General features: G+C 38.8%; 1 protein-coding gene across 3 annotated transcripts in view; it reads left to right on the plus strand.

The window, feature by feature from the left end:
- ADAMTSL1 (ADAMTS like 1) overlaps positions 1 to 23,931 on the plus strand; it is a 433,636-nt gene that overhangs the window by 224,896 nt on the left and 184,809 nt on the right. For all 3 annotated transcript variants that reach the window (XM_037797567.1, XM_037797569.1, XM_037797568.1), the window contains 2 exons: positions 9,989 to 10,290; positions 16,679 to 16,808. In XM_037797567.1, the coding sequence (XP_037653495.1) occupies positions 9,989 to 10,290; positions 16,679 to 16,808 (432 nt within the window). The remainder of the gene's footprint in view (positions 1 to 9,988; positions 10,291 to 16,678; positions 16,809 to 23,931) is intronic.

Genomic DNA, 23,931 nt, shown 5'->3' on the forward strand with positions numbered 1-23,931 from the left:
TGGGCTCTAGTGGCAGACTGCCTGGGTGTGAATCTTGGCTACCCCATTAACAATAGGGGACCTGGGGCAAATCATTTAACCCTGTATGCCTCAAGTTCCTCATCTGTGAAATAATGCAATAATAGTATGCACATCACAGGGTGATTCTGAGGATATATGTAAAGTATCTAAAATGCAGTAATGTGTTAACTGTGGTTATGATTGGGTTTTTCTCAGCATTTTCATCATCTAGAGATCCTTTAAGGGAGTTAAAATGTATAATAATCACTCATTTACCAATGGAGAAATTGAGGCAGATATTATATGTGCCTTATACATCTTGCATCTAATAGTATTTGAGGGATAACCATAATATTTAACCCAAAACTCAGCTACTGGCTTCCCAGGTGACACCACCTTGATGCCTCATTTCCTTTACACTTCTGGGGTTCCCTGAAGACTCTCACTTGGAAGCACCACACTTTGACTTTAGCCCAGATTTGTAGGGAATTGCAAAAATAGGGAAAGTTCTGAAATGCTTGGATAGAAAAGTATCTACTTTCAACTTTTAGAGTTAAATACTGTTGATCCCCATAGCTTGCTTCCAGCATGCACAGAGACAGCAAAATCAATAACAAACTCAAGAGAGCAGGCAGAGCCATTTTTAATAGTCATTAGTCTTTATTGCCAACCAAGAAGTTCTAAATTTGAGTCAACCCCTCCCACCATCACCACTATTGCTCACTCTGAGGCTACTTCCAGAAAGCCAAGTCTGAGCTATAGCCCAGCTGAGCCCTAGAGAGGGACAAAGACAGATTAATGGGATCCTTGTGAGCCAAAGTAAAGAATGGACCCTGTCACCACCAATATATGTTAAGTCCATTAAGGTCATTTTTAATGAACTGAACTTTTCTTTGGAAAGCTTTGCCAAACTTGTTGAATTAAGGGAAAGAAATCTTCTTAAAATTGCAAGATAAACTAATTTCACTCCATGTGAAGAAGAAATGGTTCATGAAAAGTATTCTGCATTTATAGTACTTTAGATTTTTATCAAAGCCAAGGAAAGTACTTTGCATTAAAAACTACATTCTGGTATTAGGTTGAGAACTACAAATCCACTGATGGCATTATAAGCTTAAATGACAGTTTAGTCCCTGGGTCTTGGCTTTTTAAATAATCAAACTAGCCTCAAGGAAAACCAAACTTCTAAATCATGTTCCATTCACATAGGTCAGAAAAATGAAAGGAGAGAAAGATGGTCTCAAACAAGTGTCATATCTTTATTTTCCATTTATGATGGAGTAATTTGGCTTCATTTGTACCGACAACACGCAGTTAGATGCCTATCTTATCTTTTCCCCACAACTTTGTGCATGTTGGGGTCTAAGGGACAGTCAGAAAAACAGAACCTCTTCCTGGGTCCCTCTAACCTGGTAACAATTCCAAAATGCCCCAGAGCCGTGTTCACTGTTGAGTGGCTGGTGGTATGATAAGGTAATGTTTGACCAGAGAATCATATATAAATTACTGAAGTCAGCTTCTGGCTGAAAGCTGCTCACAAATCCTTTTCTTCTATAAAATAGCATTTTTATTAAGATTTAATTGCAGTGTGATGGACACAGAATTTAAACTTGCATCAAACTACATGATAAATCAACACCCTATCAAGATGAAACAGGCCAGCACATACTAAGTACAACTATAATAAATATAAATGAATAGACCCACTATAGCTATTAAATTTTGGCAGAATTATTTTTAAATATCATAAGAAACAACTATAGCAGAAAAAGTTTTTTTTTTATTTCCTCATGTCAATCCTTGCAACTGAGAAGTATGGTTTAATTTCTTAGGGTTTTCTAGTATGTTGCCTCTTTATCCAGCTTGGTTTCAGTTGTCAGAACCAAGAAGAAGCTCAATATGAAGTCACTCCTAACATCAACCCTTGCTTTTATTTTATTCATTTGAAAAAATATTTATTGATTACCTATTATGTGCCACGCTCCATACTGAGCACTGGAAATGTATAGATAGATAGATAGATAGATAGATAGATAGATAGATAGATAGATAGATAGATAGATACAGAAAGAATTCTGCCTACATAGAGATTTTGTTCTAGTGAGATTCACAGTGACTTTCAAAGGCTAACTGCTATAAGAAAATGAAGAGGTGCTCTGAGAGAGTCAAACAGGGCATACGTAGGTGTAGGGGTCAGAGAAGTCCTCTTTGAGAAGAGACATCTAAGCTGAGACCTGAAGGATGAATGGGAATTATTCCAAGTTAAGAAAAAGGATGAAAGTCATCCAGGAAGTGACCCACACATGCCAACACCTTGAGTCAGGAAAGAGTTTTACACACTTTAAGAACTGAAAATAGACTAGTGTTGCTGGAGGGTAGTGACTAAAGAGAGAAGAGTAGGAGATGAAGATGGAGAATGGCCTAAAGTTATCTTGGTAGATTGCTCTTGGAAATATCTGTGTCTCACTTTATCATCTAGAAATTGGGATGAAAATAGTACTGTTAAAATACAATTTTCACAGGTAAAATCATGACTCTCAAACAAATATCAAATGAACATGTGTCAAAAATTCTGTTTAACCCAGATTATTGAAGAAATCAGTAAGATGTTCAAACTAATTCAAGTCAGTATTACATTTAGAAAAGTTTCTATTTTTTACCAGACAAAATTCATTTGCACTGACATGAACAGAAATAATTTCTTTCACTACAGACAAGAAACATCTGTATTATCACTGGCCCTCTATAAGGAAACTTCTCTCTTTAAGAGATTATAAAATAGATTAGCCAATAGCAATAAGAAACTCACACTTCTATAGAATTAAACAAACCCCAGGAAGGTTTGCTAGATAATGCCAGTATTCCTTTGAAGGGACTGCCAATAATCTCTTTTGCCCATTTCACAATGGGTCCAACAATACCCATCTCCTATTAATATTGTAATGAGTTAATATATGTAAAAGACTTAAGACACCTTTAAAATGCCTAAAACACCTAGAAGTGTTAGCTATTATTATTATTATTATTATATCAAAGTGGTGATAGTGGTGATGGAGAGAAATAAGTGAATTTCAGATATATTTTTGAGGGAGAATTCAAAGAATTTGGGAAGAGTTTAGATGTGAGAGGTATTGAGGGGTCAAGAATAACTCTATTTTTTCACTCAAGCAATTGGGTGGCTAGTAGTGTCATTTTCTCTGATGGGGAAGATTGGAAGAAGAATAGATTGGCAAGGGGAAAAATCAAGAGTTCCATTTTGTATAATTTTGGTAGGAGGTGCCTTTGAAATTTAAAGTAAAAATGTCAAGCAGAAGACATAGCAATGTATAGTGGTTAAGAGCATGGAACCTAACTAATGTGTGACTTAGGCCTCAGTTTCCTCATCTGTATATTAAATGAGAATATTAATAGTCCTTATATCATAAGGTTATTGTTAAGATGTAACAACTTTATTTATAAAGCACCTAGAAAATAGTGCCTGACACATAAAGAGGCACAATATATATTTTGGATAAATAAATTAATTATGCTAAATTAACATTTACTCCTTTCAAAGAGAAAATATGGCTCCCTACACCAAATCTTCCCAAAAAAAGTTTGGGTATAGAGCTCAGAAAAAGGATCTAGATCAGATACTAAAAACATAGAAGTTATCAGTACATTTATGATATTTGAAACCAGGAATTATTGATAAACACATCAAAGACAGCACAGAACTGAGCCCTGGGGCATTGCAATATGGGTTTGAGTTTGAATTTAAGGAGAGAAAGACCTAAAAAAGGAGACTTAGAATGGAGAGACCAGAGAAGGGAAGAATACCAAGAGAGTTCAGTAGCATGTTAAGTCAAGAGAAGAAATTAATTCAAGAAGAAAGGCATGGCCAACTGTGTTGGGTGCCACTGAGAACAAGGTAGCTGAGGGTTGCGTTTGTCAGTACTAGCAGACAATGTGAGGCTGAGACTCTCAAAAACTGTTAACTGTCTTCCTGCTGACTTTTTCTGGTAACGAAGAGTAACTTCTTGATGGACAAGGGGGCCCATCATTTGGTAAGACTCCTAAAATCTTGGTCTAGAACCATATCAGAGAAAGGCTAGGTCAGAACTGCAAGATGATTTTTAAAAAGTGCTCAAATATATAAGACCCCATTCTTTGAAAGAGCCCAGTAATCTCTGGACTCATTGGAACAGAGGACTCTGATCCCAGGAGAATTTCCTTTATAATATAAAGTCTCTTTGAAAGGGAAATGGTGCTCTTTAACACAGTCAATCTTTCTTCCCCACCTTCTAGCACTGAGCATTTTCTGCAAGAAAGCCACTGAGACATTCTTACAGAAAGCCCAGCTGCATCTCAAAGAACCCAAAAAAGGCATCATTGCCATGAAAAAATGAAGTCTGCTACTTGGAAAATGCCACTAAATACAGCTCTCCCAATACTGCCTTACTGTATTTTGGTATTTGGTCTTTCCCTCAAATTCCTACTGGTTAGTAGCATTAGGCAGGGGCAGTTACTGAATTTTTTTCCAAATAGTTTTATTGGTGGCTGCATCAAACTTGCCTTTTGTTTTGTTATTTTAATTTCCAGGATGATTCTAATCTTGATAATACCTACTGGGACATCTTAACATGCTGAAGGACGCTCACTGTCTGGGCCTGACACTTAAGGATTTGCAGAGCCTCTTAAATGTGCTGTCACATGTTTTATGGAATGGTCTCCTGTATACCTTTGAAAATTTTTGCTTGGAGACCTCAATATGAGTTGCATAACTATCATGAATTATTTTAGTTCCAGAGAGTTGCAAGCTAATAAAAACAGTTGAGAAATATTTTCATAATTCCATGTTCAGATCAAGTATCCTTGACTAAATATCTTTCACAATAAGTGAGATTGTCATTTATTTGGAATGATTTAGGTGTGGCTCCAAGTAAATGAGAAGGATGTTTTGGAGAAGCATTCTCCAAAAATTTTAATGCTTTAACTGTATTTTTAAATAATCATTATAAGGTTGTCTTGGTCTTAAGGACTTTACAAGTAATTCTAAAATCCCTAAAATGATTCAACTGAAGAATTGCATTCCCCTAGTGGCATTCCGAAGAGTTTTTGTTTGTTTACTGATTTTGGAGCTTGTTTTTAAAATCTTCCCTTTTAATTTCATTCAGAGACATTAAATAATTCAAAAACTTTTACATAAGCTCCTCTGAGTTAAAATGGGAAGTAGACAAAGTAGAAGTAGACAAAGTCTTCTCTTTCCTTTCCGAAGCTTCTTTCCAACCCAGCAGCATTTTTTCCTCATATACCCAGATGCCTCTTCAGTTCAGTTGCCAAAAAGCCCAGTTTAGGTGCAGGTAACTCAACCTCTTCCTAAAGATTTTACTCCATTAATGTTTCAAGGATTGCCTAGGATTAGTAGAAGAACCAACTTTTCAAAACTAAAGAAGAATAAAAGCAAGGAAGATTGGGTTAAAAGGAAAATGAGGCAGTATAGAATAACATACTATTACCAATGAAGTATGGTGATGTTTGTTTTTTACCTCCAAATGACATATTTACATAAAACATACTTTGGTTAATTCAGGATAGAATTTCTTATACAACATTTTACATTTTCAGTATTTTATTTTCCAAATTCTTCTGTGCCCACTAAAGAATAAAATGCTTTAAAAGGGAAAAATCATGATTCTCATGCAAATATAAGATGAACATCTGTCAAAGATTTTATTTACCTTATAAATTTTAGTGAGGGAGTCAGTAAGATGTTGCAGCTGATTCAAAGGAAAACTGAAAGAACCATATATATATAGGCATATAAGAATGTTGAAAAGAATTTACAAATAGATGCCAAATGGGTCTGTCCACAGGACAAGAATCATTTGGATTATTATCAGTTTTCTGCAGTTTACACAGTGGTAAAAAAGCTCAGAAATAATGGAAGGCTGAAATAATCTGAAAGGATTCACTAAACAGGACACCCAGTTCTTTTAGTTCTATTTCAGTCTTTAATAATTTTTCCCTATACTATTCAGTATGCATCCCCTCCTTCCTCCTCACTCTAATATCATGCCCCCACTCGTATCACACCCATATACCAAAAAAAAGAAGGAAAGGAAAACCATAACCCCTATAGAGACTCATATCTCAAAATGTAAGAAGACTGGAACATTATACCAAAATTAAGCATTTCTAATGTAATCTACCACAAGTTTTAATTTATATTTTGAAACGAGCATGAGGTTAGTGACAGCACAAAATAACACACCTATAAAGCTATTTTTATTTTGAGTAAGAATGGAGGAGAGAAGAAAGTAATAGGGAGAAAGGAAAAGTTAAATATCTTAGTTACAGACTGACTGTGTGTGTATAAAAGTAGAACCTAACTCTGGCTAATAACTGCAGAGACACGAGAATAATTAGCCAAGAGTTAATTGTTTCTGTTTAATTTTGTATTAGTAAAGTGATGTTTTTATTTTATTTTAGTGCTTGCCTCTGACTCCATAATCATCACTAATAATCTAAGCCACTTTGGGGTTTTATAAGTGAATTTGTCACATTTATAAGTATTTTCTATTTCATAAAGGGGGCTATGGCAATAACTCTTAAAGCACACACCTTTGTTAATGAAATGAAACAGTAAGCTTGCAAATAGAAGACCAGACAGAAGCATAAATCATTCATTTGCCAGTCGTTTTCTTCTTTATTTCCTGGAGATGGAAAGACTAAATGCAGAAATCATATCAGTCATTTCTGAAGTTCAAGCCAATCTTTTAAAGAACAGCACGTATCCAGTCATTCTTCATTGATCTGACAATAGAATTTTAGCAAAAGAATTCTGTTAAACAAATTCTTCTGTTAAAATTACCCAATCTAAACTTCAACAATAAGAACCTTTTCATGCTTTTCAGTAAAAATGAAATGCTGCATTTAAAGTAAGTTGTACATTTGCACATCAAAATAATCAACATACTAATAAAAGAAGTCTATTGTGCTCCATTTTAAGTCTCGCTTTAAAGGTTCTAACTCAGCAAATGCTATTCAACTTGAAGACTTCTGAATACCACATTAAACCTTCAAGCTCTCTTGCTTGCCCTCTCACTGACCTTGCTTACTCACACTTGTGGCCAAAAAGCTCACGATGGTAAACAGAAAATTAGGAGATCCTAGGGATGTGAGGGAAAATGTCATATGAAAAATAGTTGTTATTCATTTGGCCATTTGTACTATCAGATATTTTTTCTTTTGAAATACAATCTCCTACCTTCAGTGAGAGGGAATGTATTATATCATACAGTGTGTGCACTAGAGAAATTAAGATGACTGCCAAAAGACAGCACCACTTAAAAACAAATTGTTTTTAATTGGTGTGAACTTGATGAAGACCTGAGGATAGTGGGTTGGGACATAAGCCAGTAAGGTTGTTTTACATTTGATAAGACTCTCATTTAGGAGACAAAAAGCAGATGCTTATTGTTTTTGCTATTAACCCAAATATCCAGATACTCAAATACATATATATATATCCATATATGTATGTATATGGATATACATTTACATACACACATTTTTCATTTAGACACGCTACTATAAAATAAAGTTTCTATCACTGCAGTAAGTTCATGGGGCTTTGTTTGCATGCCGTTTCTACTTCCTGTGTTTTTATCTTCATGGTCCTGGAAGGAGACCAGACGCAAAGTAATTCACACATTATAGGCAAGGAGAGCTGAGGGTTTAGTTTGTGCATTATTTATATTCTAGATTTCATCTGAGACTCATTTTGGAAGATAAAACGCAAAGAAGTTGAGTTGGCTACTTTTCATTCCTATAAGTTTGTATCTGTGGTAAATAAGGTTTGGGTAACATCTATGAATCTCGGTGTTTTTTGGCATCTCCACCAAATGCTCCATAGCAGGGGCAGGCAAACTATGACCCCCAGTCCAAGTTCAGCCCCTCTACACCCTCCCCCACCACCACATTTTTTGTACATAAAGTTTTATTGGAACGCATCCACACCTATTTTTAAAGGATTGTCTATAGCTGTTTTGTGGCTGACAGTATGGCGCACAAAGAAATAGTTTACTGATCCCTGTTCTATTATAATGGTCACTGAAAAGGGCTATTACAGGTGACAGAACAATAATCCTTAACACAAAGGAAAGCTAATAGGGTGTTGTTCTTTTGGAAACATTGTCATCTTTTTCATTTGAAAACAAATCTCGTCACCCATTATTAAAAAATCATTAATCATAACACTGTTGTCAAAGTTGGCAGGCCTATCATTTGATTCTGTTTTTCTCATATACAAAATGGCTTAATATGCATTTTCCTTTATGTCTGCACCTGTGTTTGTAAAACTCACTGCTAGTGAATTTGACAAGGTTATTGCTCCAGCAGCAAGGCAGGATATGTAAATGTGTAATTAGAGGGTTAAAATTATTTTGATTGCAAATTATGGTTTTACATCTCTAAAAAGCTCCAACAGGTGGCATTATTTAAAGAGAAAGAGACTTTTTAATTTGTTAGGATACTGTTTTCCCCCAGGTTCTCTAGGTGCCAAAAGATTGGGTCAAGAATTCAAAAACAGGAGAGGGAGGTGAAATTGTGATGAGAATTTCTTGGGAATAATTCTGGGTGGCCGTTCCTCCCTGGCCTGCCTGCCTGACAGGGTTGTATGGTCACCTTTGTTCTCTCCTAGTGGGTGCTTCTTCAAAGGTAGCAGGATCAGACCCTTCTTTGAAGGGTCTCCTGCCATGCCCCAGAGCTCGGTGTGTGGCTTTGGGGGAAGTCTGGCTCTCCAAAGCAGGTCACCTCTGTTCCACGAAAGGCTCAGGCCCAGGAAACAACTTTGTTGTGAAAACTTGGATTGTTTTGCTGTTAGAATTTAAATTCCCTAAACTAGATATGAACTATTCCCTAAACTAGATATGAACTATTTGCACTTGCTAGGATTTAATGCTATATAACTTTCTTACCAGTGCTTTCCTTTTCTGCCAACGTCAAGGTTAAGGAGCCAGGTTTGGATCTAGGTTTGCATGCCTCTTCAGCAGGACTCCCTGTGAGAAAGGAATAGGATCATGGAAAAAAATTAAAAAGATTATCCCAAAGTTCTTTTTCCAAGTTATTATACTAACTTTTTGAAAATGTTAGTGGTTCCCTCTGGGCTTTTTCCATAGGCCCTTCTCAAGAGCATTGCAGTTATGGCCATTGCTGATTATTATTGGAGGTAGAACTTTTTGGAATTCGGATATTGTCCTATATTCTAGACAGGCTCAGAGAAGAACAAAGTTCTTATTAATGTGGCTTCTTTGGGGGAAAGAGGATGTTGAACAAACTTTTATGAATACAGAACCTCGTGTTGATTGTGACATGCCTGTGGATTTAAGTTTGTAGCATGGCTTTTCTCTATGATATAAAAAGAACTAGAGTTTAGACTAATTTAAAGAATGTGAGAGGAGCAAGACTGCTCCATTCTTGGAAACTTACAAGAAAAACCTCTTTATACATATAAATAAACCTTGGGAAGCATACTAAACAGAAAAGCAAAGAAAGTTACAGAATATGAGATGCAGTCTAAAAAAAAATACTTCCTCAAATATCTCCAAGGGCTTCTTTCATTATAGTTTTTAATATTAGTCTGCTATAAGAATAGCCAGCATCTTGCAGGAGGCACAAGTGGTGGGATTTAAAGGGAGAGAGAAGAAACTACCAATCCCCTGCCCTGAAGAGCTACCGTTAATGGCGCAAAGCAGATGGTGTGTGGCTGGAATGCCTTGCAGCTGGGAGTTCACAGGACGCTCGTGAACAAACCAATCCAGAATCAGTGGCAAATGAGCTCCTGAACTAACCTGAAGTGCCCATCACAGGACAGGGCAATGGAGCCCTGAGCATATCCTGAGACACACTGGGCAGCGGAGGCAGGAGGGATGCGGCCCCTCAGAACCCCCGTGGTGTCCTGCCTGGGGCTTCTCATCCTGTCCTCTTGTTTGCTTGCTGGCTGCAGGTTCATCCCAGAGGCCTGGTCGGCCTGCACGGTTACCTGTGGCATGGGAACCCAGGTGCGAATAGTCAGGTGCCAGGTGCTCCTGTCTTTCTCCCAGTCCGTGGCAGATCTGCCTGTTGACGAATGCGAAGGGCCTAAGCCGGCGTCCCAGCGTGCCTGTTACGCAGGACCGTGCAATGGGGAAATTCCTGAGTTAAACCCGGAAGAGGCAGATGGTCTCCTCGGCGGCCTGCAGGACTTTGACGAGCTGTACGACTGGGAGTACGAGGGCTTCACCAAGTGCTCCGAATCATGTGGAGGAGGTAAGAAGGGGAGCTCTGGCTCGGATCCCTGCCATCTTTTTCGTCTTTCTGGGTCTTTTCTTTCCCTGCAGGCAACTGTGTCATGTGACTGTCTCTATTCCAAGAATGATAAGCAGGGAGAATTGGGGAGGAGGCCATTCTAAATATTAAGCATACTGAATGAAACACAGATGTATTTCTCTTTTGGCTTGAGTGCGTGTAAGACTGTCAGCCGTGAGTGGCCAACACAGCTAATGCTTTTACTTTCAGTTGTCATTTTGATGTTTTGTGATAGATCCTAGTGTATCTAAGAAAGCACAGTTGACACTGGCCTGGCACGGTCTTCAACATTTAGTTGAGCGCGTTAGTGCCTTCGCACGTTGTGTGAACTGAGACCGAAGACGTCAGAACATTATGCTCTTCCCAAAGAAAGGTTAAAGTCCCTCCAATTTACTCATCTGATTTCCCACAATAATATCTATGCAAAGCAAAAAGATGAATAAAATAATAATTAACAGTGTGGTTTCCTGGAGCTAGCAAGGAGTTTGAATACCAGTCTGACTCTACCCCCATTTTACAAATGAGGAAAAACTGAGATGCAAAGAAGCTGAGTGACTCATTCTGGATCACACAGCTGGTGAGTGACAGCTGGGACTAGGACAGGGCTTTTATTTCTGTCTGGAGGGTCTTTTTATCATAACATGCTGCTTCTTTTAAGTATTTAGAGAATTCCTGAAGCTTCCTCTTATGAATGTTACTTGGTTATTCTATTTATATTGACCCAGTCCTCTCAAGTATATTCCAGGGTGATACAACCAATACAAGAGTCACGAATTCTTTATTACAGGTGTAATGAATGGAATTGCAGTGGGGGAGGAAGGCATTTAAACCAACATTTAAATCTGTGAGATCACAATCTTTCCACTATAGAAAATACGTGTTAGAGTCGTATTACCACTGTCTCCCATATCTACTCTTAAAAGAGATCCTGATGGGTGAGGCAATGCTGGCGATTTCCTGCCAAGTCACTCTAACTGGCTACTCATGACCCCTTTTTCCGTGTTAAGATTCTGCATTCCTGCAACAGATGTAAAAAAGTATTCAAATTATTTTCCAAAACTGTTTTCTAAACCATAACATTTTGGAAACTCAAAAGCATCTTTTGTCATTAGTGAGAACATAAGAATAAACATGCCCAAATTTTTCACATGTAGTTGAGAAGAAACGAATAGTGGAACAAGTACTAGCAGAGAATCAACTTCCTTCAGCATGTCTTAGTAAGTGTTTAATAGTCCTGACCTTGATGTTCTTGTTGTTTCTAAGTCTTGCAACTTCAAACCTTGGATTCAGAAGTGTTCTAATGGAGAGCTCTGGTATTTTAAAACCTAAATTCTTCCATCTGATTCTGGAAGACAGTTTTCTGGAACACAGCTAATGTAACTGTGTTTATATGGTATTCTTCACTCATTTTGAGGACAGTTTTTTTTCATGCTTACTGAGGGAGAAGTGTTAAATAAGCTTTGCTGATCTCTGAGCCCTGGCAGGAGCTCAGAGGTTAGAGAGAAAGGCTGAAGTCAGTGGCTACACTTGCTTCTTTCCAATATCCTGAATGACTAAGAGTTCAGATGGCTTTATTTTTATCCCCAATTTCCATGATCACCTGACCTGAATGATCATTATATCTAGTCTAAAACAAATGTGCTTTGCAAAAAAAAAAATTTCTATGGTCTCAGTTACAAGTCAAGCCTGGAACTTTATGAACAGATGGAAAAAATAGATGCAATGACAATATATAAATAACTGGATACCTTTGGCTTCAAGATTCTAACCATTCTGCTGACCAACCAGGGGTATAGAATTCAAAGTGCAGAGTATATGAGGAATGTGTATAATTTAAAATGTTTTCAGAATATATTGATTTAGAAATAAGATCTGGTTGTTTGATATATAGTTGATTTCTGCCTATAGGAGCTGTCCGTGTAACAAAAATTATACGTCCTTATATTCAGGGCCAGGGAAAGGTACTGAAACTTCTTTGGTCTTTAACTGTCAACAACTGAGCACACTTACCATTGGTTATATCACGGTGTCAAGATAATATATTTTGCCTAAAATGTTAGAATTGAAAATTCCAAAGTGGTGAAAATATGCTTGGATTATATGGTCCATACGATGCCTATATGAACTAAAAACTTATTTCACTATATGGGACATGTATATATTCAAGTCATTGTTTGACAGTAACATTTTATTGTATTCTCAACTTTGATCTTTCACCAAAATATAAACCTCTAGGTCATATATATTTTTAATCCTGTCTGCTGATGCCAACCAAAAATGTGCATGATTAACAAGTAGGTTTTAAAATCAGTTTTGGGTTGTAAGGCAGGTCATGCTAACTTTATTGTTTTTGTAATCTCACGAGATGAAATTGAATAGACAAAAAAAGCCACCTTTCACCTAGCAGAGGTAGAACCAGAAGGAACTAGTTAGTAATTTAGTCTGTAGTTAGTGGCTGCATTTCCCTGAGCTGTCATCAAATATCGTATAACAATTATGCTATTCTGGGAGTTATAAACACTGAAAATCCCATTTTCTGGAAGATTGAAAGTGAGCCTAACTTGTTCAGATTTGTGTCCTGTGTCCCACCATCACCTCCTTGTTATATTTAAATTTCCCATATGTGAACTGATAGTTGTGGTCAAGGAGAGCAGTTTTGAACCTGAGCCATTTTGTTAGTTTAAACTTCTAGACGGTAAATCAACATTAAAATCTAACTGAGGGAAAACTTGCAATTGACTTTAGCAAAAATGGGAGGTGATGTCTTGTACCTGTTGCTCCCTTTTCCATAAGAATCTTCTCTACTTTTACATCTGTCAAGAAAGGAAAGCCCAGAATCGTAAAGTACTGTACTTAAACATGTGTTCTGTGTTGGTTTAAAATGTCCTTCTGAGAGTGTGTATATTAGCCCATTTGGAAAAAGCACAGACTTGCTGAATTAACATCTCACAGCCTTGTCTGACTCCCTTGGGCCAAGTATATTGAGGACTCACAGGTGAAATCCTCACATTTCTTCTCTCCTCCAACTTCCCACTCTCCCCATTTGACAGCTCCCTCACTTGTTTCTTTCCCCCTAGCATCCATTCCCACCACCCCATTCGCCTAAATTGCATGCTATGCTTAAAATGCCCTGCCCTTTAGGCATTTATTCATTCATTCCACAAAAATTTATTGAGTGCTGACTGCAGGGCTGGTCCCAGATACCCCTTAATTACAACAGAACACTGTCCTTAGTTTCCCCCACGACCCTAAGCCCCACCGTAGAAGGCGGAGGCCACTGGCCTTTATGACAATGCACAGAGTGGCTGAGACCTAGTACCTCGTTTTATAATAAATTGGATTCGAATTTAGTTACTCTAGAATGTTCTTAAGTTATTAACCCTCTAGTCTCAGCAGTTAACCACCCCTAAGTTGATGGTTTTATCTTTGAGCTGTGATTGCCAGTTTGGGTAATATTAATGTGTGTTCTACATATCTAAGAAAGATTACTGATGTTCTTTTAGAAACTTTAGCTCTTGTTACACTGATTCCTTGCGGTCTTAAAAGGGCCTAAATTCTATAAACAAGGTTCACAGAAGTGGAAACTGGTCACATACGGTCCACACCGGTGTCTGTGAAAGAGCAGCACCTGAAGCAGGCACCGCACCTGCAGGAGAGACACGAGATGAACTCTGTGGTCACTTCCTGCCTCAGGATGGTCAACCCAGTTTCTTAAAATTTCAGAGGTTAATAGCTGAATAAAATACAAACATATCAGCTAAGTCCCAAAACTCAGAGGCAAGAGCCTCTTCGAGAATATCAACCAGATGCCCCTTTTCAACATGAACAAGTTAGGGTGGTCACTGCCTAGACATCCCTGAAGATCAGGAAAGTGATTAAACTAGAGGAACGGGTAGCAACAGATAAATTGGAATTTAACAAAGGATTATGAATACTGAATCTCTGTAGAAATGTCTTTTTCTCAGTTTTTTAGGGTATTAGAATAGCTAGAAGGAAAGAACTGAAATGGTGGAACTGTAACTGGTAACATTCTTTGAAATTTGCTCTACAGCTACTTGCTAAATCGTACTTTGAAAGTTATCACCTTTTTGCATATATATTTTACAATAAAGAAATAAGTGAAACTGTGGAACTGTAACCCATAACATTCTTTGAAATTTGCTCTCTAACTACTTGTTAAATTGCACTTTGAAAGTTATCACTTATATGTAAATATGTTGTATTCCACAATTTAAAAAAAAAAACATATGCCCCCTTCCCCCCCCCAAAAAAAATCATATTCTATACTTTAGAAAAGCATTTAGAATCTCTTGGATACTCCCAACTAGGCAAATGAATTGAAAACTTAGTTTCTATAGTTTCTAGCATAACCAGAGTTCTAGATTCTGTATGGAATTGCTAGATAAATCCAGTGGTTCATCACCATTACCTTCACACTGCCAGGCCATTATAGTGGGAAATACCAGTGATGATATCAACAATTTCTTGTGAAATGTTTTCCTGTATACGATGAATTTCAAACAGCTCATTTCAGATGCAGCCAAAATAACACCCTGCAGTCAGGATGCAGAATATAATGGTGTAATTTGAATGTGTGGTGTACCTCTCAAATGCTCCACCTGAATTGGCCATGATATATTTAAATTAAAATTTGAAGCTCATTTTAAAAAACTTAGGAAAAAAAGGGAGTGTAAAGGGTGCCATTTTGGCCACAGCATAAATAAACTGTGACTGATTTGCCCTGATAAAAAATGTTTTTATTAATTAAAATTACCAGGAAAAAAGGTGATTCAGATTCTGGCTTTAAAATGTCACTTTTTGCTGTGTGACCAGTATAAGTCAGTGAAACATCATCTTAGGAAGCATTTGCCTGTTGCTTGGGATGGTGACTTCTTGGGGGAAATATAGGGTAACTAGAAAGAGCAAAGCAACAAGGCTAACAAGTGATGGGTCGGTTGCACCAAATTAGGACTATTTGATGACGCAATGCAGAAAATAAAAACAAGAAAATATATATTTATATATAAAACGAATTACATGCATAGTTACATACTCTACTATAACTATTTACAAGTATTTAACTACAGATAGATATCTTTAGCTATAGATATCTTTATGTACGTAGTTATGTATAGCTGAAAGCAAATTAGCAAGAATGTCCTGTCTAGCCTCTTCCCTTAAGCTGAACTCTGCTGAAATGATTCCAGACAAATGTCTAGGTTATTCTTGACGACCTCCAGGGAAGCAGCTATGGCAGCCTTTTAGTATTCTTAAAATGTTAATGCTATAGGTCAGTAAAACTTCTGAGCTAAGAGCACAGCACAAGCTTTGGAGCCACCCTCAGCTTCACCATTTAACAACTTGTATGACCTTAAGCAAGTCATAACCCTTGTAAGCCTCAGTTTCCTGATCTGTAACATGGGGGTAAAAATAGTGCTTACTATGTGATGTGTTGAGAGGATTGAATGACATTTGTCAAGCTCTTAGCCTGGTACCTGGCTAATGTTCACTCTATAGCTATTGTCATTATGACTGTGAGCACCACAATAAAATGCCTGGTCATTATATACTACCCTGTAAATGTTTCCTTGACCCATGGAATTCTCCATGAGGGTCCCTGCAGACCACCTTGTAAGACTTGCCAGGTAGCCTTGTCCCAGTCATTGCTCAGACTCCTGTTTTACTAGCTCTGATTCAGGGACTTGTGGGTGTTAGTGGGAGGATTGTTTTCCATAGATGCAGTCATTATGCATCTTGTTCTCCTTCTTTGTTCCAAGTTCCAGAGCTGCCCTAGGTCACTAAAGAAAAGGAACCAGAATCAAAAGGAAACCAGCAAAGAATGGAGTCCTGGATACAAGGCCCCAAGAGCACAGCAGTTTATAGAATTCTGAATATTAAAAGGCAGCCTTGGGCCCCCCTTCCAAATATAACAATCTCCTATTGATTAAAATATAACATATGAAGGTCTTGGGACCTTTTATTATTATTTTTTTTTTTTTTGGACACTCTTCCCTTCTGCATTTAATTAGCATGGTTTCAACATTGGTGACCATATCATTTAGTGGCGTTTTTTAAACATTTCAACAGTATGGGTGGGAGCCTCTCTTTCTGGGGGGAGTTGTACTCCTCAGGGAACATGCTTTTGGAGGCCATAAGTCTGTGAGTACTTTCTCCCGGATCGAGTGATCCTTGACCAGATTGGCAGTCCTGGGCTTTAAGCTGCTGTCTCTGACATGTAGGGAAAGTCCTACCAGTCACAGAGACCTCCCACCAGCTGCCTTGTCTACACTTCATCACCCCTACACACACCCACTCTGCACTCTGGCCTGACAGTGTGATCTGTACACAGGTGTCCAGGAGGCTGTGGTGAGCTGCCTGAACAAACAGACACGGGAGCCTGCTGATGAGAGCCTGTGTGTGACCAGCCGCCGGCCCCCACAGCTCCTCAAATCCTGCAGTTTGGATCCCTGCCCAGCAAGGTAAGGGGCCCATCACCTGCCTTCCCATCCAAGAGCATATGCAGAACGGGGTGCATCTTTCCATGGGCAAGACTGGAATGCTTATTGTTACCCACTGTTGTGAAAACCGGTTAGCATGAGTTCAAACTTCTAGTCCAATCCACTTAAATTTAATTGAAACAGGGCTTTGGAATTCCAGCCCAGTGGTCATGTACAGGGTCCAGAAGGCTCCATGCACTGAAGCGAACCCTGTGGCATAGCTGGCATGTGCGTGTGCCACTTTTATTTTCTCCTGGAAGCAACATGAAGTGACCACAGACTCCACAGTCCCTGCCACCTTTTAGCCTGTGCCCTCAAGTCCTCATACCACAGTAATAAACTGGCATGTGGCTTGCAGGGCGTAAGGAACTGAAGCATCTGGGTGGTATAATTGATCCACTGTGAAATCTGTATATACACAGCATGCAGATTCATTATAGCGTGCTCTGGGGTGTGTGTGTCATTCCAAATGCGTAAAATCCATTAGACCATTTCGTTGTTCAGCCCTGCCTGGGTCTCATTATTTCCCAACCTTGAGTCTTAGTTAATCAATCCAATCACTGTTCCAGTCCACACAATTTTATGGTATTTTGAGCGGATTGCCTTTAGACATGTCTTTGGTGCAAATCTCTGTAGAAGCTAAACCAGCTCATCTGTGATTCTGTTTTGAAAGGGAGACATTTAAAGAGCCAAATCCAGGCTTTCAGATCTGCTGATGGGATGAAGAATGTTATTGGATAGGAAGGTTATATGATAAATATGAAGGGAAATGCTGTTTATAAATGTTATTTCTTCTCTTTCTGCAAAGTGCATCATACAAGAAGCAATGTATTACTTTCCGGCATCAACAATAATTACCTAGTCAAGCTGATACTGCTTGCATTATTTCTCAGCATCCTAAATTCCTTCCCTTGGGACCTAGAGGATACAGATTATAAGCCTCTTCGGATCATACAATGGCACAGTCCCTAGTGACCCTTCTGCTGGTCACCAGACCTGTTCAATATATTGATCTGAATGGTGGGCCTGGGCTTTCCCCTCCAAATGCAAAAGTGGAGAGGGCTGCTAGTGCCTTATTCTTCAAGACAACCAGAAAATCAGCGCAGCTTGGATTAGCACCCCACCCACAAGAACAGAGCCGGTAGGATACAGACAAGGGTGGGACAGAGAAGAGCCCAGACCTAGTTTGTGGAATCCTGGGAGACCTCTTTTCCTAGCTCTGCCCCACCTGGTTGCCCATATCTGTCCCAGCCTCACAGCTTTCTAGTTGAGTGAGCCTAAGACCTAAGTGCATAGGTAAAGGGCTCAACGCACTTCTATTTGACTTTAGTTCACCCACCCGTTACCACCTCCCCTCCCTCCCATAGAAAGAAGCAGAGTAGATTCAATGTGGACAAACTTCAGGGGGGTTGGCTAGGAAATTAGGAAGCCTGGCCTCTCATCCTAACTTCATCACCAACTAGACATATGACACTGGGCAAGATACCCACCCTTTCTATTTCCACATCTACCAAAAGAAGTGGGTGCACTGGATGATCTGAGGGCACCATGTCCTGCTCGAATATCCCAGGATATTAGACTACTACTACTGCTTTTTTTTTTTTTTTTTTTTTTTTGCTGATAATTGCTGTTATTTCTGTTCTGCGTATTTACCATCACTTTAAAAACAAGCAGAAGGGTCTTTCTAACCACATTCCTGTATGGTAATGACATCCAAATGCTGTGATGGGCTGAGGCAATGCCTAGGAATCAGTACCTGGAACTAGCTGAAAGTCTTCTGGGATTTGTGGCCACTGAACCCTTCCCTTCCTTGAGCAGCAAAAGAAATAGGACACAAGATATTACTTCCCATCCACAAAGTACTAACTATGGTTATGTTAGACAAGCTTAATCTACTCTATGATCTTTTTATACATGGGCAGAGAACCTTGTTGGGCTTAACATTGTTCCATCTGCTCCAGATGAACTTAGTTCTCTGATTTTCTACCAGTCCCCTCTAACTCCGAGATCGAGGGCCCTCTCACTGGAGATAACCAGGGATTGTTTTTTGAAGCAACCATGCACAGGTGAGCATGTATAGAATGATACTAATTAAAGCAGTCCAGGGGGTAAAGTACAGTGGCCTATAAATGTGGGTGTAAGATGCATAGGGAAGAGAAAATATGTTGGGGAGAGGCAAAGTCATGTTTTCCCAAGCATCCTCTCTTCATTTGGTGGTAATTTAGATCAGTAATGCACAGTTCTTACTCTGCATTGTTCAGTGCACCTTCTACATTTGATAGGTCCTCCAGTGGCCCCCAAGGGTCTACTCTCTTTTGGGCTCTAGGTCCCTACTGATATCCAAGTGTTTAAAAGAACCATAGAATTTTCTGTGGAACATGGAGAAATGATGTTCCAAATCTTGGTCACTGGACTTATATCTCTGAGAGGTGAGCCCTAGAAAGATAGCTAGCTTTCCCAGGTAGTTGTACGTCCTACCAAACACCAGCTAGGAAGTTCCTTTTCTTCTTGTATGTGGTCAGAGTTATCACACCACACGGAGAATACCAAAAGGCCTTGGGGAGCATGTTCTATCTAGACAGTCTTTTCTAAGACTAAACTTCACCTGACTTACCCTCTGTGAATGGCAGAGCCTATATCAGAAGCACATGCCCAACTTTTACCAGGTTTGGACAGATGCATTCTCATATCGAGATATCCACAACAGGAAGGATATACTTATGACTTTAAATACCAATTTAAAATATAAATAGCCTTAGGATAATATCCCTTAGCAGCCATGTACTCTAAAGTATCCCCAAAGTAAGAATATGAGGGCATACTTTAATTGAGGGAAGAGTGGACAAGATGGAGGTTGAGTAAATCATTTAGCATTACCCAGGGAGGAGGCTGATTCTAGGAAGAGATAGGAGGTAGTACCTTGAGGACAGATGTGAATCCGTTCATGATTTTGCCTAAAATTGGCCATGAGTGATCAGGACCGTTTTTAGTTGTGAGCTTCCAAGAAGAATCGAAGTTAATGGTAAAGCTGTTATTATTGCAAGGTGGAAAATCATTTTAGACACCTTTACCACCCTCTGTGCAATTTGTCTCTAGAAGCCACACAACCCTATCAGTCCTACAGTACCGAGTTAGACCGACGAAGGGAGAAATAGCCAAAACGGAGCTAAGTTCAGTCATTGGAAAGGAATGCTCCCAATAAGAAAGTTTTCTGAGTATTTTAATTATACAAGTAATACATGAATATTCTCATTCTTAAAAACGCGAACACAGCAGAAATAATCATTGCTGTGCTCTACAGTTCTACTCCCTTCCTCTCCCTGGAGATGACCACTGTTAATAAATTCATACATACCCTTCCAGTCATTTTTCTATGTGTTTATATGCATATATAGACATATACAAACATATAAGGCTTTTTTCCTTTTGTAAATGGTATCATATTGTTTATATTCTTTGGCAATGTCAGTTTTTCACCTAATAATATGCACCGAAGATCTTTTTACATCCCTGGGACCACAAAACAAAAGGACCAACAGATAGATTTAGACCTGTATTCAAGTCCTGTTACGTTTAGCTGTTTGTGACCTTCAAGAGGTCATGTACATTTTGGATCCTTGGTTTCTTCCTCTCTAAAACAGGATCAATAATCTCTAATTCATAGAATTATTGTAAGAGTTGAATGAGATGAGACAAAATACTAATTAAGCGGCTAGCACATAGTAGGCAGTCAGAAAAATTCTTTTTCCCCTTCAGTTTTGATGAAGGATACTTCTAATTTGAAAGAAAGAAGTATTTTTAATTCAGGACTTAAAATGACTCAAATTGATTAGATTTTCTTATTCAACTAAGTCTTAATTATTAAACTTCACTATCTCTCTGGTTTGTAATAGCAATGGTATGAGCAACCCAAAGGAAGCCAGAAAGCACTAACTTTAAAAAAAAAAAAAAAAGTATGACTGTAATTAATTATAAGCATTTGATAGCTTGGCCAGCGTGTGTTGAAAAGATTTGGTAAACGTATGTGCAGGAGGGGAAAGAAGCAAGCAATGAAAGCCAGATGGCTGCAAATGAAGGAAATTCCAGGCAATTTCTGCAGCTTTGTTCTAACATACTTTTAAACTAAACTTTATTTCTGTGCAACAGAGAACAGCTGAGTGGTACAGAATAGATAAACAGTGAAGAAAAAAAAAATCATAATTCCAGGAACAGTGCTTGGTTTCTTTCTGCACACCCCCTCCCCCCAGACCCAATCTCTTTTCTCAGACCTGAGGTGGTTCTTAGAACAGACCAAAACTGTAAAAGAAGTTTGAGAATCCCTATTTGAGATCAGAGTTAAGAAAAACAGCTTAAAGGTCATGGAGTCTCCTCTTTAAAAGCATACTTCAGGATGCCTATTTTATTGTACACTAACAAAATCCATGCGTACTGGCAGCAAACAATTTCCAATTTTCTTTCATATCAACCTAAAATGGCTAGAGCAGAAGGTGTGCTGCCTTTTAATACAACCATGTTTTAATTTACTTGATGGAGCTTTCATAGCTTTGTAAGCTCATTCTCCTTGGACAACTTATTTTAAGGGTTACTGTTTCGACCTGTCTCTAAATGTTGGTTTATCTTGTGTGGTGCTCCCAGAGTTTCCATATGATGACTTTTGGCTCTGTCCATATTAACTGTTAACTGCTTAAAGCAAAAGCACACGAAAGCTCACTGGTATCCACAGAAATTGAGTCCAGATTTGGAGGCCACATTCAGGAGCCTTTGGAGAGTTAATGCTGTTACTATTGTCATCCTCCTCTGTAAATCCAGATACATCCTATATTCTCTCTCTCTCTCTTTTCTTCCACTGATGGATGGTCACACAGAGGAATCTTTGAAGACCTGTTTCTTAACTGATGGGCCTGATTGGCCCAGTGGGAGCCTCTGTTATTTCTCTGTCTGTAACAGTGTTGGCCTGTGGATCAGAATTGTCCCCAGCAGCACTTTTACATCTACAAGGGTAAAAGTAACAATCTTCAAAGGCCCAAATCTTCATTTTCCCTAAAGAGAACTCTTTCCATGGCTGCACAGCACCTGATATATCAACCTCAAATCTGTATGACGTGAGCTTTGATGATATTAGAAATTACTTTGCATGCATAGATTTAGTTATTGTGTATATCTAGGGTAAAGATGAAGGGATTAGCTCTACCTTCCCACGTGTCACCTGAAAACATACGTGGCTCATTCTAAACATTCAGAAACAATAGCTTATGGAAAATCCACTCAACTAAATCCTGAGGGAAGCTATCCTGGTTTCTTGATATCTGTCATTAATTGGATTGCCCCATAGACCACATAATTCTGCATCTGTGAAAAGTCCTTATACAGGCTGTGATTGTTAGGTTCATGTGTCAACTTGACCAGGTGATGGTACCCAGGTGTCTGGTCAAACAAGCACTGGCCTGCCTGCAGCTGCCAGGACATTTGTGGCTGCTTGATAAACCAAAAGGCTGGTTTGTTAAATCATCAGTCAATTGGCTGCAGCTGTGACTGATGACATCAACGAAGGGCATGTCTTCCACAATGAGAGAATGCAGTCAGCTGGATTTTGTCCAATCACTTGAAGACTTTTAAGCAAGACTGATAGAGGACCTTCACTTCTTCTTCCACTGACCCACAAAGCGTTTCCTGAGGAGTTCATCGAAGTTGCCAGTTTGTTTACCGAGTAGTTCATCAAACACATTCATTGAAGTTGCCAGTTCTCTGCCTGAGGAGTTCATCGAGCATCTTCATTGGAGTTGCCAGTCTGCTGCCTGCCCTACAGAATTTGGACTTGTGCATACCCACAGTTGTGTGAGACACTTCTATAAATATTATATTTACAGATATATTTATAGATATCTTTTATTGATTCCGTTTCCCTAGAGAACCCTAACTAATACACAGACCATTGACAAAAGTAAACCTTTTGCACAAAAATTAGGGTAGAAGGTGTTTTTACCTATCAGTTCTGTAAACCATAAAAGTGTATTAAACATCTTCATGTACGCAGCAGTATGCTTGTATTGGGTCCTCAAAAATGACCAGAAGGCAAAACCCTGAACTAATGGATCCTCAGTTTCCATTCATAGTAACTGCTGTGAATAAGGCAAGTGCAGAGTTCTGTACAGCCTGAGGCTTCAGGAAAGCTTCCTGGAGGAGGTGAAGCCTGTGCTGAATCTAAAGGCACAAATAGGAGTTACCCAGGTGAAGAAAAGTGAGGAGAGATGTTCTAGATGAAAGGAAAAGCATTAGCACAGAGTAAAAGGCAAGAATTGGAAGCAAGCATTAGAGGGTGGGCAAGGGCCAGATCCAGGAGAACCCAATATGCTGAGATAAGTTGTTTGGACTTTGTATCTGGTAGGAGATGGAGAGAGCCATTGAAGGGGGTTAAGCAGGGAAGTGAACAATCAGATGTGCTTTGAGAAAGATGACTCTGGATGCTCATCCAAGTGAGTTAAAGTGGTCACTGTGGCTAGCTTTTATTGTCTTCTAGGCATCTGCACTCTTTCTCAAGTAGAGTCACACTTAAATATAGTGTGCTCTGTGTGATCTGCACCATTATATTTTCATTGAAAAGATAACGGCCTCTTTTCCTAGGTAGGTTAGCACTTTGTTTGCTTCCACGGTGATCGACCCAGTATGACATTTACACAGCCTTACCACCTGGAAGGAGGGGTAGTAGAACCCCGAATAAGGGCATTATAAAGGAAATAATATTGCAGCTTGGATGAACCCTAAGCTCTAATATTCTGTGATTCTTTGAAGGTAATGATAATTATCCACAGAGTTGAAGCTTTTCAAGAAGGAAAGAAGTAAATTCCATTAGAAAAATACTTGAAGTCGAATTGAAGTCCTGAAATCAAAGCACCTCTATTATTCACAAAAGAAGAACCAGCTTTAACTATAAATTAGAGTCATGAAAAGTCTATAGGGAACAAGGCTTACATTTCCCTAAGAAGATTTTAGGTAAGAGCATTCAAGCAGCAAGGATGGCTAAACTTTGAAATGATGAAAGTTTTTATAATTCCTTGGTAGTGTTTGTTCATATTTAAGAGGATACAAAATTTTCTGCATCCCTCTA

The sequence above is a fragment of the Choloepus didactylus genome, chromosome 10 (genome assembly GCF_015220235.1).
Source record: "Choloepus didactylus isolate mChoDid1 chromosome 10, mChoDid1.pri, whole genome shotgun sequence".
Lineage (NCBI taxonomy): Eukaryota > Metazoa > Chordata > Mammalia > Pilosa > Megalonychidae > Choloepus > Choloepus didactylus.